Source organism: Eumetopias jubatus, unplaced genomic scaffold (assembly GCF_037043125.1).
Source record: "Eumetopias jubatus isolate StellerSeaLion01/CBP00866 unplaced genomic scaffold, mEumJub1_p1.0 scaffold_2, whole genome shotgun sequence".
NCBI classification, from domain to species: domain Eukaryota; kingdom Metazoa; phylum Chordata; class Mammalia; order Carnivora; family Otariidae; genus Eumetopias; species Eumetopias jubatus.
In genome coordinates, this window is record NW_028274808.1 from 14,765,080 (window position 1) to 14,785,909 (window position 20,830).

A 20,830-nucleotide genomic window follows, 5' to 3' on the forward strand; every position below is an offset into this window, starting at 1 on the left:
TTCACAGTTCTTATCTTTGTAAAACACGTTGTAAATGGAATAACCACAATAGGAATGGTCTTCTATTTTTCCTTTTAGGAAAGATGAAAACTAAAGAAGAGTTTTTTGTGTTTTTTTTTTTAATTCAAATTAGTTAACATACAGTGAAAACTAAAGAGATTTCTTTTTTTTTTAAGATTTTATTTATTTATTTGACAGAGAGAGACACAGCGAGAGAGGAAACACAAGCAGGGGGAGTGGCAGAGGGAAAGCAGGCTTCCTGCGGAGCAGGGAGCCCGATGTGGGGCCCTATCCCAGGACCTGAGCTGAAGGCAGACGCTTAACGACTGAGCCACCCAGGCGCCCCTAAAGAAGAGATTTCAAAACAAAAGCATATAGGGTATCTCCTGCAGATAACCATTTAGAAGGAAATGAAGCCCCATCACAATCGGGAGATCCCAGGAGATCACAAGTGCTCACATTCCCCAGACCTGTCTCCTAATGCAGCAGAATCTCTTAAATAAAGCTTATTTTATACCAGGTTTGATGTACTCTTACTATCAGAAGCCTGTATTTTATATATATATATATATATATATTTTTTTTTTTTTTTTTTTTTTTTTTCCCATCACTGTGAGACCACCAGAAAGTGCTTCTCTCCAGAGGAGTTTATAAGACAGTCATAGCTAAAGCTGTAATGGAAGATAAGAAGTGACACTGTCTTCATCTCTTTCATTAGTGAAGAGGTGCTTATTTAACACTTTCTGTCAAGGTAAATGCCTTTTTAAAAATGTTCCCCTAGCAAATTGGCCCTTGTGGCCTATGTTGCCGTTGTCGTGGTTTGAACACTGGCACAGCTGGTGCCTTCGCTCTGCTGTTTGTGCACATTTTGGCCACTTTGAGAGCACCCCAGCCATTCAGAAGTGGATGGGTAACTTGGCAGAGTCTCATAGATTTTGATAATCTGGCCTTTCTTGGCTAGCGTACCCTGTCGAAATCCCTGTGTTGGCTAGTCCTTTTTCACAAATTAATGCCACAGAAATAATAACTCACGAATGAACTAATAACTCTTCATTACTTTGGTGTCTCAAGTACCTACCTGCATTGTCAGTCACTAACAATTTTTTAGGCATAGCCAAACACTAACTTCCTCTTCATTATTTTGATGTAACAGTATTAGTAGAATGTCCTTCATTTGTTTTATGGAATTAGAGCTAGTTGGTCAAATATTGAGGAACTAGGTATTTAGGAACATCTGTCTAAAACATCTGTTTTATAGTGTGGTCATAAGTATTGGTGATAATTGGGTTTTCTTTTCCCTCTCAGTCAAATGGGATAATTGGGTCTTCTTTTCCCTGTAGGCAGCTTATTTCTTATTTTTGAAATAGTGAAATGAGTAAGTTAATGCTCTTTATTAATATACTCATAACTTTTAGAGGTGGTATTTAATTGTGTGAGAAAATATTTCTTAGGAAGAGGAATGTAAAAACTTTTTACTGCAAAATTTACTATTTCTACAGTGAAGTCCATTATTTCTATGTAAACTGGGAAAAGAACTATTTCATTTATTCATGATAGATACTTAGACCATAGACCTTCTTGGGGTAGGGAATGGAATGTCTCATACAAACTGAAACTTAAATTCAGCTGATATTTAAAAAAATTCATACTCCATACAAACATTCATGATAAAAATTCTCAACAAAGTGGGTTTAGAGGAAACATACCTCAACACAATAAAGGCCATATATGGAAAACCCACAGCTAACATCATACTCAATGGTGAAAAACTGAGAGCTTTCCCCTAAGGTCAGGAACAAGACAAGGATGTCCACTCTCACCACTTTTATTCAACATAGCAATCATGCAGTAAAAAGAAATAAAAGTCATCCAAACTGGTAAGGAAGAAGTCAAACTTTCAGCATTTCCAGGTCACATAATACTACATATAGAAAACCCTAAAGACTCCACCAAGAAACTGCTCGAACTCATAAGTGAATCCAGTAAGCTCTCAGGATACAAAATCAGTATACAGAAATCTATTGCATTTTTGTACACTAATAATAAAGCAGCAGAAAGAGAAATTAAGGAATCAATCCCATTTACAATTGCACCAAAAATAATTAAAATACCTAGGAATAAACTTAACCAAAGAGGTGAAAGACCTGTATTCTGAAAACTATAAAACACTGATGAAATAAATTGAAGATGACACAAAGAAATGGAAAGACATTCCATGCTCATGGATTGGAAGAACAAGTACTACTAAAATGGCTATACTACCCAAAGCAATCTACACATTTAATTCAATCCCTATCAAAATACCAACAGCATTTTTCACAGAACTAGAACAAACAATCCTAAAATTTGTATGGAACCACAAGAGACCCTGAATAGCCAAAGCAATCATGAAAAAGAAAAATGAAACTGGAAGCCTCACAATTCCAGACTTCAAGTTATATTACAAAGCTGTAGTAATCAAAACAGTATGGTACTGGGCGCCTGGGTGGCTCAGTCGTTAAGCGTCTGCCTTCGGCTCAGGTCATGATCCCAGGGTCCTGGGATCGAGTCCCACATCGGACTCCCTGCTCAGCGGGAAGCCTGCTTCTCCCTCTCCCACACTCCCTGCTTGTGTTCCCTCTCTCACTGTCTCTCTCTCTCTCTGTTAAAAAATAAATAAAAAATCTTTAAAAAAAAAAAAACAGTATGGTACTGGCACAAAAATAGACACATGAATCAATGGGACAGAATAAAAAGCCCAGAAATAAACCCACAATTATGTGATCAATTAATCTACAACAAAAGAGGCAAGGCTATGCAATGGGAAAAAGACAGTCTCTTCAACAAGTGATATCGGGAAAACTGGACCACTTTCTTACAGCATACACAAAAATAAACTCAAAAGGATTTAAATATGAATGTAAGACTTGAAACCATAAAAATCCTAGAAGAAAACATAGGCAGTAACCTCTTTGACATCAGCCATAGTAACTTTTTTTTAGATACGTCTCCTGGGGCAAGGGAAACAAAAGCAAAAATAAACATTGGGACTTCATCAAGATAAAAAGCTTCTGCACAGCAAAGGAAACAGCCAACAAAACTAAAAACCTGCTGAATGGAAGAAGATATTTGCAAATGACATATCTGATAAAGGGTTAGTATCCAAAATATATAAAGAACTTATACAACTCAGGGTACCTAGGTAGCTTGGTTGAGCATCCCGCTCTTGATTTTGACTCAGGTCGTGATTTCGGGGTCATGAGATCAAGCCCCACGTCTGACTCCATGCTCAGTGGGGAGTCTACTTCTTTCCCTCTCCTTCTCCCTCTGCCTCTCTCCCCACTCACATGCGTGCACTCTCTCAAAGAAATCTTTAAAAAAATAAAAGAACTTACACAACTCAACACTAAACAACCAAACAATCCAATTAAAAAATGGGCAGAAGACATGAACATAACAGTTCTCCAAAGAAGACCTACAGATGGCCAACAGACATATGAAAAGAGGCTCAACACCACTGATTGTCAGGGGATTGCAAATCAAAACTACAATGAGCACCTCCCCACCTGTCAGTATGGCTAAAATCAAAAACTCAAGAAACAAGTGTTGGCGAGGATGTGGAGAAAAAGGAACCCTCATGCACTGTTGGTGGGAATGCAAACTGGTGCAGCCACTGGGAAAGACGGTATGGAGGTTCCTCAAAAAATTAAAAATAGGTTCTGTGCCTGCTGGTGGTGGCCACGTCACTGTCTGGCAGAGGTGGGAGTAGGCATCTGCAACCTTTGGGCTGGGATGAACTGCAATCTCGGCGGAGGCCGGAATGCTGAGCCAGAGCCAAGGGCAGTCCAGTGGTAGCACTTGGACTGACCTTCGCTGCTGCAGGATTTGCAGGCTGTTATGTTTAACTGCAAGCCATGAAACACAGGGAGCCTCAAGTAAAACAAGTTTTTCAAAGTCTACCCAAATCTGCTTCCAGTGGTGGCTATGACAGAGGGGTGGTTGGATCCAAAATGGCAAAATGAGGGGCAGTATTAGTACTAGGCGTAAGACCTACTGCGAGTAAGGGAAAAAATAAGGAAATGCTCATCAATGAATTATGCTTTTAAATCACCCAGACAAGGGAGGATCTCCTTACATAGCAGCCAAAATCAGTGAAACTAAAGACTTACCAGAAGGTCAAGCTAAAAAATGAAGAAAATATGTGATGAATTTGAGGTTGTTGTTTATGTATATGTGTGCCAGCTTTTTATAATAAGATGCCTCAAAGCTACAAATAAATATATAAAGATCTACCCGACAGTCCAGGAATTACACTACTGGGTATATATCCAACGAATATGAGAATAATAATTTGAAGAGATATATGTACCCCTATTTTACTGCAGCACTATTTACAGTAGCTAATATATGGAAGCAGCCCAAGTGTCCATCAATAGATGAATGGATAAAGAAGATGTATGTGTGTATATATGTGTGTGCACATATATATCCATGTATCCACATGTATCCATGTGTACACAATGGAATATTATTTAGCCATTAAAACGAACAAAATCTTGCCATCTGACCAACATGGAAGGATCTAGAGAACATTATGTTAAGCAGAATGAGCCATTCAGACAAAGACAAATACCATAGTGTTTCACTCATAGGTAGAGTTTAAGAAAAAACAGAGAAAAAATAGGAGACAAATAATAAAACAAAATCTTAACTACAGAGAACAAACTGATGGTTACTGGAGGGGTGGTCAGTGGGGGGGAGGGGTGAAATAGGTGAAGGGGGATTAAGAATCTACTTATCTTGATGAACACTGAGTAATATATGGAACTGTTGAATCACTATATGTACACCTGAAAGTAATATAACACCATATGTTAACTACAGTGGAATTCAAAATAATAATAAAATAAAATTTAAGCATAAAAATTTTTTTAAAAATTTATACTCCAAATTACATATAGGTGAGATTTGGTGGAGAAAATAGTTGGTGAATTTTAAATTATTGCTATTGTTTATTAAAGTGATGTAAAGTGTTGGAAGTGTAAAAGAAAATCCTTAGAAATACAAATGCATTTGAGAAATTTATTTTCACAGCACTATAGTATATGCTGTGATCCAACTTTTAATTTTGTAAAAAAAAAGAAAAAGAAAAGAAAAAGAAATAATAAGGCCCCTTTGGTTAAATTATTTGTACTCTACTCCAAACACATGGCTGATTGGTGAGCATTGCTATTAATAACAACGTACTCTCTTTGTTCTCAAATATATTTACTCGCACATTGTTAATATGAATTCACTTTGAATTATTTTTAGCAATGGTGATGGACTTGGGAAAGTCAACTATAATCTTACTATTTGCAATCTTGTGCATAGATTTAAAAGAATGGCAGTTCAATTAAGGTTTAGTTTGTCACTGTGAATAGAGTTAACTCATGTGCACATCAAATTATGACACTTTAACCAATGATGTAACTAACACAAAAATCCTAGCAATGTGCTTCAAATGAAAAGAAAATATGCCTTCTGAGAATGTAAATTGCTGCCAATAAGGCTTGTCTCGACATGAGAGTTGTTTTTATACTCACACCACACTTAAAACTTAGCTTATATCCTAAGTTTTTCCATCTGTGACTTGCCCGATTTTAGCATGCTGAAGGAGATAGAGCAGTACTAACCCACAGCACCAAACTGTATATTAGATAAGGCTATTATTCCTTTAGGATGTTCAGAAATGAATTTGTATTGTAGTACACCAGTCTTCCTGAATCTTGAGTGAAATGAAGAATGGTGTGACTTGACTCCTACTGGCTTTAAAAAAAAGAGAGAGAGAGAGCAAGAGTGAAAGAGAAAAGGAGAGAGAAGTACTCTATGTAGTGCAAGAACTGGGGTTGTCTCCACCATGATGTACTAGTAGCTTGAAATAATTAAAATTTACAGTACAGAAGTGCTTTTTTTCCAAAACCGTATTCAGACCTTGAGTAAAATGACTCTGTAACACTTAATCACATTTTTGGTTTCATAATATTTTCTTTCTTTCTCTTTAATGATTTTGGTCTCCTTTTCTAGCTTTGAAGGGGACCATCCTGCAAGCTAAATAATATGTACTTGAAAAGAAGTCCTTCATTGACACTGTATTGTTGGGAAGGAGATGTTTAGTTTCTCCTCGCCTAGATGAACTACCGTATCAGTTTCTCTGGCCATGATTTTCAGTCTTCTCCAACTTCATTCATAAACATTCTTATATCCACAATGCTGGTGGCAATTTATAAAATTAAATGCAATTAACTTCTTTTATGGGAAAATATACAGTCTAAAGCAGAGAGGAAAATAATAATTCATAAATGATAAATTTCAAATGATTCTGTAAAGCCTGCAAAACTCATTCTCTCATTTTTGAAAGGCCATAGGAGTTAAGCTTTTGGAGTTATATGTGATAAATGAATACATTCAAACCAATACTTACATTCTCATACTTTTCCTTGATACATACACAACAAATACATTGACCTAATATGTTCACATTAAATTTTGAAAGAATCAGTCTCATGAGGCCATAACAATGAAGTAGTGAAAAAAAAATAGCTATATTATATGCATTTTTTAATCTTCAGCATTTTTATGTGCACATTAATTTCCAGAGGTGAGGGTGGTAGACATAGGATTATCAGCTTCTACTTTGTCAAAGAACCAGAATCTGAGAGAGCTCCTTCGAGATATAGAAAAATAGAACTGTATGATTTGAGATTAGCCAATTGGATCCCAGATTTAGATCTTGTGCCTTTATAGAGGAAAAGGAAGATTGATGAAATAAGTCCAACAGGGAGATATTTTGCCTAAAATACAGGCTGTTGGAATCACACAAATATCTTTTAAAAGCTTGAAATGGCTTGTTGCAGTCCAGGAAGGATTAGCTGCTATAGGAATTGTCTTCCAACAGCAGACAATTAAAGAACTGGACAAAATCTATAAAACAACTTCCTTCAGACATTGGATAACAGGCAGTTGAGCACTGTAATCTCTTACCAAAGGGAAACAGAAGAGGTGAGCCCTGAGATCACACCATCTCCAGTGCAGGAGAAGGACTCAAACATAGTCTATTTGTGTGTCTGAGCTGAAGACTCAGAAGAATAAAGTTCAGTGAAGTGGAAGTGTCTGGAATTTTGCGGGATCCTGGGGAGGAGGGTGCTACAGAGAGCGAAGGGGCAAGAGAAAGCTCTGGAGATTTCTAATGCAATCTTCTCAAATCTTTGGCTGAGTAAACATGGTCTAAAATATGACAAGGATGGGGAAAGAAAGCAGTAGGACTAGGAATAGTTTCCATCTACGAGCCAGAATGGAGAGACCTCATAAGTTATGGAGTAGTAGAGAGACCTCAGTAGTGGGGCCCTGTTAGTCTAAGGCTAAAAGGCGCTTCTGGAACTGCCGTTAGCAAAATTACAAGCAAACCTTGAATGGATCACATTTATTTATTTATTTATTTATTTATTTATTTTAAAGATTTTATTTATTTATTTGACAGAGAGAGAGACAGCGAGAGAGGGAACACAAGCAGGGGGAGTGGGAGAGGGAGAAGCAGGCTTCCCGCTGAGCAGGGAGCCTGATGCGGGGCTCAATCCCAGGACCCTGAGGTCATGACCTGAGCTGAAGGCAGTCGTTTAACCAACTGAGCCACCCAGGAACCCCTGGGTCACATTTATTTAAACCAGTTTAACTGTGATAGAAGAAGGTCCATCACTCTTTAAAAGAATGCATCAAGATTCAGCACCAACGATGTAAAATTCACAATGGCCAACATCTAGTCAAAAATTTCCATGCGTGTTTGGGAATGAGAGTAGGGAGCAGAAGCAGAAGGAAGGGATCCCCAAGGGGCATGAGGAAGCTTTCAGGGGAATGATGAATATATTTTTTATCTTGATTATGTTGGTGGTTTTGTGGGTATATGCATACGTCAGTACTTACCAAAGTATACAGTTTAAGCATACTCACTTTAATATGCCAGTTATGCATCAATAAAGCTATTAAAAATTGCCAAGCATTCAAAGAAGCAAGAAAATACAACTTGTAACAAAAAGTCATGGCTATTACTTAATTAGCAGGCAAACATATTAAAAGGTATTACACACATGCTCAGTAATGCAGAAGAAAACATGATAAGAGAAAATAAAGATATAAAAAAGATCAAAATGGAAGTTTTATGGATTATATATATAATATCAGAAACGAAAAATACACTGGTTGAGAACAACCTATATGCTGAGTAAAAAGATCAGTGAATTTAAGACATAGGAATAGAAACTATCCAAAATGAATTACACAGATGAAAAAAGTCTGAGAAAAATTTAACAGCACATCAGTGTCCTCTAGCACAGTATTAAATGATCTGATGTATATGTTAGAGTCCCCACAGAAGAGCAAGGAGGAGGAAATCACAAAAAGTGCTTGAAGAAATTAAAAGTCTATAGGTACAGGAAGGTACTCCAAAGGAGAATAAAAACAGAAATCACACCAAGGTATATCATAATTAAAATGCTGAAAATCAGTGATAAAAAAACAATCTTAAAAGCAGCCATAGAAATTAGACAGTTACGTACAGTGGAACAAAGATAATTACAACAGATTTCTCATCAGAAGCTATGCAACTGACAAGGCAGTGGAGTGATATCTTAAGAGTACTGAACAAAAAAATGTCAACATAGATGGCTATACCTAATGAAAATATCTTTCAAAACTGAAGGCAAAAACAACTCACTTCAAAAATGGGCAAGGCACTTTAACAGACATTTCTCCAAAGAAGATGTGCAAATTTGCCATAAGCATATGAAGAGATGACAAACATCACTAGTCATTAGGGAAATGCAAATCAAAGCCACAATGAGATATCACCTGACACCCATTAGGAAGTTTTTGTTTTTATTTTTGTTTTTAAAGGGCAAAATAACAAGTATTGGTGGAGAAATTGGTACTCTTATGCATTGCTGGTAGGGATAGAAAATGGTACAACCACTGTGGAAAACAGTCTCTGCCATAGATTTTTCTTTTCAGTTTTTGGGAACATTATTAAAAACATGAAAACCATTCTTAACTCATGAGCCATAAAAAATTGGGCCGCAGGGTGTGTTTGACCCACAAGCTGTCATTTACTGATCTTTGCCCCGAGAAACCACTGAGAAAATATAGAGATATTAGAGGTATTGCTAAATAATGGAGATAAAATGGAATCATAAAAAAATATATAGCTAATCCAAAAGGAGGCAGGAATAAAGGTAGAAAGGATAAAAGAATATATGTGACAATTAAAAAACAAATATAAAGGTAATAAATTTAAACCCAGCTATACCAATAATTACACTAAATGTAAATGGTGTACATGCTCCAGTTAAAAGGCAGAAATTATCAGAAGGGTTGAAATAAGACTCAACTTTATGATGGCTGCAACAGAGCTATTTTAAATGTGAAGACCCAGACTGCTTATAAATTAAAGGAATGAAAAATATCTACCATGAAAATACAAATGCAAAGAAAGTTGCAGTTGTCATATTATTATCAAAGTAAACTTTAGAACAAGGATATTTTTACCAGGGGTTTTATACTAATAAATAACTCAGTTCCGCAAAGGACATAAAGATGTATGTACATAACCCTAAAGATGTACACACATAGAAACAGAGCTTCCTGATACCTGAAGTAAAGACCAATGAGGCTGAAAGGAGAATGACAAAGTCACAGTTATAGTTGGATATATCAGTACTCCTTTCTCAGTAATTAATGGAATATATAGACAGAAAATCAGCACAGTTGTTGAAGTTTTGAACAGTACCATCAAACCAACCTGATCTAATTAACATTTGTAGAACACACTATCTAAAAACAGCAGAACGATATTATTTTCAAATGTAGGCACATCCCCCAAGGAGAACTTACTCAGAGCAATGAACAGAAGCCTCAGTACATTCAAGGGGACTGAAATTAAACGGAGCATGATTATAGTGGAATTAAACAAGACCTCAAAAACAGACCTATCTGGAAAAACTTTAAGTACTTGGAAATTTCTAGCATATTTCTTAATAATTCATTGGTCAAAGAAGAAAGCAGACAAAGTATATTTTTTTAATATTTTGAACTAAATGAAAATGGAAATACATAAAAATTTATGGGATGTAGCTAAAACAATGCTCAGAGGGAGGTCATTGGGAATTGGAACTCTCACACATTACTACAGAATGCAAAGTAGTACAGCCACTTTGGAAAACAGCTTAGCGGTTTCTTATAAAATTAAATATACACTTAAACTTTTACCCAGCAATCCCACTTGTAGGTATGTATCCAAAGAAATGAAAGCATATATATACCCACACAAAGATATGAGCGTAGATACTCACAGGATCTTTATTCTTACTAGCCCAAGCCTGGAAATCACCTAAATGCCTATCAGTGAATGAATGGATAAACAAGTTGTGGTTTATCCATAAAATGCAGTTTATGGTTTATCCCTGAAAACAAGCTTCTGATACTCACAAAATGGATGAATTTCAAAAACAATATGACAAGTGAAAGAAGCTAGACTTGAAAGTCTACTGATTGTATGCCTCCAGTTGGCGCTTGAGCACCATGGGCTTGAACTACCCAGGTCCACTTATACATTGATTTTTTTTTTTATAAATATAGTACAGTACTGTAAATATATTTTCTCTTCCTTATGATTCCCAAGTAACCTTTTCTCTAGCTTACTTTACTGTAAAAATAGTTATATAATACTTATATACAACATATGGCTAATTGACTGTTCTTGTTATTTGTGAGGCTTCCAGTCAACAGTAGGCTATTTTGTGGGGGAGTCAAAAGTTAAATGCAGATTTGCTACTGCACAGGGGCTCGGTTCCTCTAACCCTTGCGTTGTTCAAGGAAATTCTTGAAAAGGAACAACCGAGAGAGGTGGTGAAGAAGTTAGGTGGGAGAGAGTTCATGTGAAGGTCTTGATATCAGAGGAGTTGTGGGATCTTCACTAGAGGGAGAAGAGGTGAAAGTACTGATCTAGGCAATGGAGTGAAGACGGGGCACGTGAGCCTTGTAGACCACCATAAAAACCGGGGACGTTAATCTGAAAGAGGCAGCCACTTGACGAAGTTCTAATGATTTGTATTTATTTTCTGCTAGTTTAATTGATATATAATGATACCAGCGGTTTCAGTTTTATCTTTGTTAAGAGGTGATTTATTGTGTGTGTGTGTGTGTGTGTGTGTGCATGTGCATATGTGATGCTCTACCTCTTCTTTTACCATTTGCTGGTTTATTTATTTATTATCCAGCAGCTTTATTGAGAAATAATTCACATACCATACATTTTACCTATATGTAAAATGTACAGTCACTGGGTTTCAGTATGCTCACAGTTGTATACCCACGGTCGCAATCTTAATTGTAGAACATTTTTGTCTCCCCCAAAAGGAACCCTGTACTTACTAGTAGTTCCTACCTAGTCCCCACACAAGCCCCAAGCAACAACTGATTTCCTTTCTGTCTCTAGATTTACCCGTTCTGGACGGTTCATATAAATGGAATCCTGTAATATGTGGTCTTTGTGATTGGCTTCTTACACTTAGCACAATGTTTTCCAGGCTCATCCATGTGGTAGCAGGTGTCAGGACTTAATTCCTTTTTATTGCCGAACGATATTCCATTGTACAGACATACCACATTTCATCTCTTCACTCATTAGTTGGTGTTTATTTGGATTGTTTCCACTTTGGGACCACTATGAATAATATGAACATTCCTGCACAAGTGTTTATGTGGACATATGTTTTCATTTTTCTTGGGTAGGTGGAATTGTTGGGTCATATGGCAACTTATTGGCTTATTTTAATTACTTGTGGAGATCTAACATTGGACCTTCTGTATTTTTATTTATTATGTATATCTCCAGGTGTAGTATATTTCATAAATATTTCTTACAATTTTTTCCAGTGGCTTTTGCTTTATTTTCTTCTTACTGTTGTTAAAGTTTGAGTTTTTTAAAAATATATATACATTGTATTCAATCATCTTGTTTCTGATGACAGAATCCATTTATTTAGTCATCACGAATGGTTCCAACAGCATGCGGGGTTCTGTTTTCCTCTATTCTTCAGTAAAGTCAAAAAATGTTTTATTATTGATCCCTTTTCTATCTGGAGCTGATTTCTCATTTTCTTTGAAGGTGACTTTTGAGGTGAGGCAGGGTGGTGAAGGATTTTCAGGGAATTGGAAGTGGTGGTGAAGAGAAAGATCCCTAGAAGGAGCAAGCTGACAGTTGCCCTTTGTTGGCTTGCCGAAGGAGCGCTCGGCAAGATGGTAGAGAAAGTGGTGAAAGGGGAAGGTAGTCATTAGTAAAATGCCATTTTGCTCATTATAGCTTTAATGTTGCAGGGTTCACTTTTTAGGGCAAACTTCTGAAACCTGCCTGTCTTGTGATCCTTCCAAGGTCCACAGATTTCTGGAATTTACTTTTCTCTTACTGTCATCTTCTTTCTCCTTCTTTTAAAATAAAACTTATTACGCCAGGATTGTCAGAAATCGGGAGAAGCTCCGTGATTTCCAGTCATACTCATCACATTTAATCACAGCATCTTCCTGGTTTTCAGAAATAACTTTAAAATCAATTTAAAATGTCACTTGCTTTGGTGTACTCAGTATAGAAAGCGCGAAACGTGCGAAAGCCATGGATCTCTTCCTTCCAGTTTGATACTCTGGGTTGTGAGATTTGATTGCTTAGAAGTAAGTCTATAAAATTAGATGTTTGGCTATGGCAGAAAGTTGAGTATGTAAGAGACAGAAAGCGTGGTCTCCAGAGCTTGTGGGACTCTTCATGTTTTCAGTTTGGGTGGGCTATAAGAATAATGAAGTTTCTAAGGTAAAATAAGGGCCATAGATTTTATTTGGGTCATTTTCCAAAATTCTAGTTTGTCTTTGATCTTACATGTTTGTACTATCATGCCACTAATAACTAAAACATTTATGATTATAGTTTTAAAAACCTTCTCCTGGGCTCTGGATTATTCCCCACTGCTTGGTAGCAGTGTAAGCTTCAGCACATTACTTACTTATTCTTTTTTGGTTTGAGATTCCTCACCTATATAATAAGAAGTAAAACTATCTGTAGAATAGCCGTGAGGATTGAAAATAGGCATTTATATTTAGCACAATGCCGGGAATACATAAAGTCCTCGTGAATTTTAGCTGTCATTATTGCTTCCTGGTAGAGTCTATATTGTGCTAAATTTGCAAGTCAGCATTAGCATAATCCTTTAGCTATGATCTAAGGACATTGATTTTTATTTTCTGTGTCCTACATTTGATGAGGGTGGGATGGGGAATGGAAGAGGAGAAACAGTGATCCTCTAATAGTTAATGATGTCACGTGGTTCTCCGAGAAGAAAGGTTGTTGAACTAGTTCAGACCATATCCTTGAAACCGAATACAATTGGAAATGATGTTTGATTGGAAATAATACCTGTTTTCACTTGTCATTATGATAGAAATCAGACGTTTTCATAGTTAACAACGTAAAATGCAACATTGATACTTGGAGCTAAAGATCATTCAGGTAATCCACTACGAAGACTCCCCAAGATGGAAACAGTAGCTTACAGCGAGCGTTAGGTAAAATAAATAATGTGGAATGAAAGCAAGCACAGGGTAGCTTCCTCCATCTTTGTCACTCAGTGGACAATAAAATCTCACTCCCATCACTTAAACAGACAAGAATCTGGAAGTTCCAAAGTTAATTTTAGATTTTAAATGATAAGTTTTGAAAAAAAATTAAATTGGTGTGTCCAAATGATTTTTATGTAGAATGCTGTTTTATGTCAGTGGGATGTGCTCGTTGTTTTAATTTGGTGGTTCTGAGTGAGTTCAGTATCGCCATTGTTTCTATCCACTGTGTTTTCAGAGGTAAAGACAGGCTTCAGGCCAGCTGTTTGAGTTGCTGTTGATTTTTGGATTAACTGTGGTTGTTGTTCTGAAATAAATATGTTACAGTCTTTGGTAAACAGCTCTTTAGAGGTGCTGTCAGAAGTAGAAGTACGGGTGGAATGAACTATTGATTACTGATGGCTCTTTTGACCTGATAATAATCAAATGCTACAACTGAAATGTCTTTATGATCCACTGCAAACAATCTCACTCTCTTCGTGAATATTAAAGTACTTCCACAATCCAGCTCAGATGGCTTCTTCTCCGTGAGGCCAGGCGGAAGTGCTCCTGTCCGCCTTTGGATTCCAGTAACATCGCTTGTACTTGTCTTTGTACTTAGAAAGTGGGCCTTGCACCATCGTTATTTGGGTTTACTTTTCCCTCATCAAATATAAGTGCCTTGGGGCACAAACTTAAATGTTCAGATAAACTCAACAGATATTTATCAACAGATAAATGATTGAATATCCATAGTACCCAAAGTGTTGTGCCTTAGGTGTGCAAACATGAATATCACACAGCTCTCGTCCTTGTCACTTTTTTTTAAATGATTTTTTTTTATTTGAGAGAGAGAGAGAGAGCACAAGCAGGGGGAAGGGCAGAGGGAGAAGCAGGCTCTCCGCTGAGCAAGGAGCCCGATATGGGACTCGATCCCAGGACCCTGGGATCATGACCTGAGCCGAAGGCAGACGCTCAACCAACTGAGCCACCCAGGCGTCCCTGTCCTTGTCACTTTATTCTACGTAGTGCCTACTCTCCCTCTTGATTTTTTTTTCTCATTTTCCAAGATGCCCTGTTTTCCCTCCGACTTCTCTTGCTGCTACTTTGCAGCGTGTTTTGCCCCTTCCTCTAGATTTCTGAATGATGAAGGTGCCTAAGGCGTGTTCCTAGACTCTCTTCTGTTTTCAGTACACACTCTATCTAGGTGATCTCATTTATTCTCATGCATTTAAAGTACTGTCTTGATGTCAGTGACTCTCAATTTTATATCTCTGGCCCAGACACTTTTGAACATCAAGCCTCCAGATTCCAATGGCCTTTGAAGTTTCCTGAGTATCAGAAAATTAAACGTCTCAAAGAACACCCTTGATCTTACTCCCAAATCTGGTCCCACCCTCCAGGGAGGCACCTTCGTGCCCCCACCTGGCAAGCCAAAATCCTGGCAGTAATCTTTGACACATCTTCTCCCTCACCCTGCGCCTTGAGCCCATCACCAAGTCCTGTTGATTCTGCCTCCCAAATACATTCTTCCTCTGGGCTCCAATCTGTATACACTGCCCCCAGGCCAACCCACGGTGCAGGTGGAATGGCCCCTTTTGGCCCCTCTGGTCCAATCACCAGAGTCATGACGGTGTCTTTTAAAAATCATAAAGCAGATCATGCTTTAAAATTCCTCCCCAGTTCTCCTTGTTCTTAAGATTTAGAAATCTTCCATGTGGCTTCAAAACTCTTAAGGCCTTCTCTTCCAGTTGGATCTCATGGTGCACGCCACCTCTGTAATCCAGCGAATGGTAGCGTTCTCTAAATCCCAGAGATTTTTTTTAAAGACTTTATTTATTAAAGAGAGAGAGAGGGTGTGCACGAGTGGGTGGCAGAGGCAGAGGGAGAAGCAGACTCCCCGCCGAGAAGGGAGCCCGCTGCGGGACTCGATCCCGGGACCCTGGGATCATGACCTGAGCCGAAGGCAGATGCTTAACCAACCAGGCTCCCTAAATCCCAGAGATTTGACGAGTTTCCTCCTCTCGTGGTTTAGGGTTTGTGCACAAGCTCTGCCTTTTGAGGACCCCCGTTACCAGATGAAGCCCCACTGATCAGCTCTGCTTAAACATCATTTCCATAGACAGGCTTTACCCAGCTTCGCACACTAAATCAGGTCCTGTTCCCCTTTTTCATCCTGAAGTATCCCGAACCTTTCCTTTACATTCCCCATGGTAATTGGTAAGATTTATTTCATTGGATGATTATTGAGCTCAACATCTGGCTCCCCCATTGTTCGGGAGGACCCGTGAGGGCAAAGATCTTGTCTAACTTTATTCACACTTGAGACCCAGGACCTGACAGACACATAGTGGAAAGTCAATAAATATTTGTGGAATGGATAGACTAAATAGGAAATAAACGTTCAAAAGCACCTTGAAATACTGTCTAACAGAATGTGCGTCAAACTTAAGGCTGTAATATGGAAGTAAATTTCTGACACCCACGTGAAGACCTTTAGTTTGTGACTAAACCAGACTTCTGCTGGTGTTTTGACCTATCACATTTTAGCATTGTCATCACCAAGACTGTATTTGGCAACAGGAAAAAAAAACATTTTTTTAATCAGATTGACACCGGATGTTTATTGATCACACAATGCTTGCCCTTGTCATATTTATTCCTCATAGTGCCCGGTAGTCTTCTAGAAGTTTGGGGTGCAGCTGGTGTGATGGCAGCTTACTTTCCCATGGGGGGGGCAGACAGTAAACAAATACACAGAATGTTTCAGCTCTTGAGAAGTACCATGCCCTAAGTAAAACTAATGGCATGGGTTGGGATGGTTGGGGAACTCCTATCCCAAAAGGTGACGTGTAAGCGGAGACCTGAGTGACAGGAGTCCGCTCTGGAAGATCTGAGGGAAAGCCTTCCAGCCAGGGGGAACAGCATGTTGCAGAAGCAGAGCGGGTATTGCCCGATACATTCGAGAAACAGAGAGGTGGCTGGCCGTCCCGGAGCGTAGCAAAGTAGGGAGGAGGAGCACGCGCAGAACAGAAACAGAAACCGGGATTTCAAGGTCTGACTCCCCCCTTCCTGGCTGTTTGTCACAAAATGGAGATAGTCAGGACAGCAGCTCGCAGGAATGTTGCTAAATATGATGATGAGGGTAAATATAGGGGATAATGAACGTCACTGATAATTTAAACATAATTAACCTGCCTTCCACAGAATTTATGTCAGGGGGAAGCCAGCAGAGTATATGTTAAACTAATGGTTATGTCTGTGTGTTTAATAGTTTACTGATGGACGATCTCTTAAAATAGTGTTGCCAATTATTTACAAACATTCTTATTTACATTGCTCACAAAAGGTTAAAAAGCTGAAGAGAGAGCTCTCACAGATGAAGCAAGAATTGCTGTATAAAGAACAAGGCTTTGAAACGTTGCAACAGTGAGTATAAAATACTGAAATTGGGACTAATTCAAAGCCCCCTTACTCATACAAAGAAAATAGAAGTACAGATTGCCTAAGAGATTTCTCAAAGAAACATAAAGTAAAAATGGCTCAGAGCTCTGCACCAAAAACCAAACAATCAACCAACAAACGAAAAACTTGGGAAAATCTATCTCCTTTGAAAAGGGCTAAAGCTTTATGAACCATTGGCGAGTCAGAGAAACCATTGAGAACCTTCACTTTGTCTGGGCACCTGCCAGCCTGCTCTAAGATTGAGGTTCGTGCTAAGGGAATAGTCGCAAGAGCGCCTCCACGTGCGGCTCTCACGTCTGGACGACGTGAGCCTTTCCTGCCCGGAGCCCTGGGTTGGAGATGTCTCTCTGCCCCTTTGTCAGCCCCAGGCCCCACCTAACTGGGGCTGAGCTCAGGGAGCGAGTCAGGTGGTCAGCAGAGAAGCTTGAGTGGGTTCCTCATTTCCTGCCTTTCTTCTGTCCTTTCCATTCTGTAGTCAAGTCTGATGGGCTACTGGCCTGACTCTAGACTGGACCAGGCCAAGGGAGATGTAGACGGCAGAGGGTAGCGGATTCTGGAATCTCCTGCTCCGTTCCCAGTCCCCGGAAGCCACCGTTCTCCCAGCTGACAAGGTCCTGCCCGGCTAAACCCTGACAGGCACACCGGGCTTTCCAGCCCTAACGATCCCTACCACCCGGTCTCTGGTGTGAGGCAAGAAGCTGATGGTTTTCACAGCCACATGACCACAGAGAGGATTGAAGGCATTATCCCTCAAAAGGCATTCAACTGCTTTTTTTTTTTTTTTTTTTACTTCCCTCCTCTGTGTGCGGGGCTCTGTGCCAACCGTGGTGCGGTGTTTATAGAGAGTCCCTGATGGCCTGCACGTTCTTCGCCCCCCTCCACCCCCCCCGACCCTGGTCTCCCTCTGTAGCAATCCAAGGCAGCAAGGCACTACCCCTTTTAAAGATGCTGTGTGTTTGTTGGCCAGACAAAACACAAGCTGGTTGTTCTGTGTGTTCGCATGATGAGTTACGGCTCAGGATACCAGTCATGACTCCTGACCATCAGTCATACGGCTGATTTCAGATATGGGTCTTAGGGCTCAGGCTTTTGGCCACTCACCTCAAGTAAGCGTCACCCTTGCATTCTTTCAGATGCTCCCCTCCTAGTGGTTCTCAAACCTGGCTGCATATCACGGTCATCTGAGGGGCTTTTTAAAAAAATACCTGTTTCTGGTCTCCATCTAGGTATATTTTGCGCAATCCCTAGGTAGTTCTCGAGTATGGCTGTGTTCTAAGAACCTCAGCCGGCTGCAGAGCCCCCCCGAAGAACTGAGCAGACCGAGAATGACATAAATGTGATACTTGGTAAATGCATATCAACATAAAGGAGGGCTTTGTGGTGGGAGTGAAGAGAAAACAAGCTCTGAAGAGCCCTACAAAATGGTTAGCTATACATTAAACATTTTTAAGGCACATGAAATTGTAACTCATGTCACCACCCGGGATTAAAGGTTAGCCAAACTTGCTGTTTTTGTTTTATTGATACAACAATGCTGTATTGTTTTAAAGCAGTTTGCTTGCAAGCAATTTTTATAGGAATCCAAGGCATGTTTAAGAATCTGTCAATAACATTCCACAAGAAAACAATAGACATTTGTTGTAGAAATTCAGGCATTCTCTTGCAATGATTCTAATCCCTTGAACCAAGAGCAGAAAGATATGATATCTAACATCAGAGACCTCTCTTGCTGATCCTAACTCTAGACAAAATAAAGCTGTTTTCATTCAAATGTTAACCACCATACTACTAGAACGTTGAATAATGATTGAACCCAGAGACCATACTTTGCAAAAAACCACATTCCTGATACTATAAAGGGACTTTTCCTTGGGGTTTTGACGGAAAATACATTTCAGGAAAAGATTTAAATAGAATCCCACGGCAGGCTTTTGTAACTTTTCATTTATTCCCAACAGAATGGACTATTTTTGCCAAATCTGGAGCTATAATGTAATTTGAACTCAGGCTTTCGTTTTACTGAGTACACGAGTTTATGCTGGATGAATGAATATAGTTTTATTCTCTGCATTATTCATTTCAGTCTGCGGTCCCAGAGTTGACTTGGGCCTAGGCCGTAGCATAGCTTATGTGTAGACACATACCACCAGGAAGATATTCCTACTTTGCCACCTTCGGCATTCACTCAAAAGTGGAAAATGAGAAGTGAAACACTCGGCCAGCTAAAAATGTACACCTAGCCTATGAAAATCTGGCTCCGGGGGCACATATTCTCCAGGGAAGGCTTGCAAATGGGAATCTCTTCTCTTTCGGAAGAGACCAAGATATAGGAGAAATTAATAATATGGTACTCAGAATCCCCACCCCCCCCAAAAAAAAAACCAAACTTTAAAAAAAAAATTTTTTTAGGGAAGAATATAAAATTGTATTCCTCAAATTAAGAACAAAAAACACAGTACTTTGTTTTAAAAATCAGCAATTAATGCTAATATTTTTTTGATTTTGTTTGACTTTATCTTATGGTCAGTTGGGGTCAAAAAAAGAGAGAAAAGGTGGGAGATGAAGAGTTGAGGAGAAAAGGAGAAACGTGGAGATAAAGGGAAAAGCAACAGGTAGAGGAAAACAGAGGTGCTCAGAGAAGGCAGAAGGGAGTTGGAGAGAAAGATCAGAAGGGCTCCCCGGCGGGGGTGGAGTGGGGGTGGGCCCTGAGTTGACCTGGCTTGCCCTTGTCATGTTGAGCACCCAGCAGAGCAGTAGGCAGCCAGGACATTTTTATCTAGTTTTAAAGCTCTCTGAAATGTAAATGAGCAGTCTTGACGTAGTCCTGCCTTTATTTTTTTTTTAATTTTTTATTGTTATGTTAATCACCATACATTACATCATTAGTTCTTGATGTAGTGTTCCACGATTCATTGTTTGTGCAGAACACCCAGTGCTCCACGCAGAACGTGCCCTCTTTAATACCCATCACCAGGCTAACCCGTCCCCCCGCCCCCCTCCCCTCTAGAACCCTCAGTTTGTTTCTCAGAGTCCATCGTCTCTCATGGTTCGTCTCCCCCTCCGACTTACTCCCCTTCATTTATTTTTAAGTGTTAAAGTTGATTTCTGAAAACAGCTTACCTACTTTTTTTGTTTTCTAATGTTAAAGTTGATGTCTGACTTAAAAACTTAACTGTTAGATTCTGAAGGTTTTACACAAATAGGAAGAAATCACTTGGGCTTTAGAAATTCATTTTGACACAGTTTGAGAGTCCTGTGTTAATAGCTGTCTCATGAAATCTCACAGATTTTTTTTTTAAATTAAAATAGGCCTTTGGTCTCAACTAGGTTGGTAGATATAATACCGAAGGGAGCCAACAATTTCAGTGATAAATCCCTTCCCAAATAAATGGAATTAACCAATATTCAAAGTACCGCCTGAGCTTTTTATCTATTTGATAAGGGTAATAGTCGTAAGTGCCCTGAGCCTGAATCTGTCATTTTGAGGATTGTCCCCCTACTAACAAAGTGTTTATACAAGTTAGGGGCTAAAGTTGCGTAAACCTTCCCGTTTTGCTTTTTCACTTAGAGGAAGTGTGATCTCTAGGGTCCCTTCCCGCCCTAAACACTGTGTGCGTGCACTCGCACCTGCTTAATTCAGTGACTTCTTTAGTTGTACTTTTATTATCGAATAACCTTATGATGAAATTCCTTTTATTTTCTTAGGTTAAGACTTTGT

General features: G+C 39.0%; 1 protein-coding gene and 1 pseudogene across 1 annotated transcript in view; both read left to right on the plus strand.

Annotated features, from left to right (window-relative positions):
* Window positions 1–20,830, plus strand: part of WWC2 (WW and C2 domain containing 2) — a 198,940-nt gene that overhangs the window by 112,805 nt on the left and 65,305 nt on the right. The window contains exon 5 of the mRNA XM_028099772.2: window positions 16,997–17,076. Within this exon, the coding sequence (XP_027955573.2) occupies window positions 16,997–17,076 (80 nt within the window). The remainder of the gene's footprint in view (window positions 1–16,996; window positions 17,077–20,830) is intronic.
* LOC114206141 (mitochondrial import inner membrane translocase subunit TIM14 pseudogene) lies at window positions 3,834–4,171 on the plus strand (annotated as a pseudogene).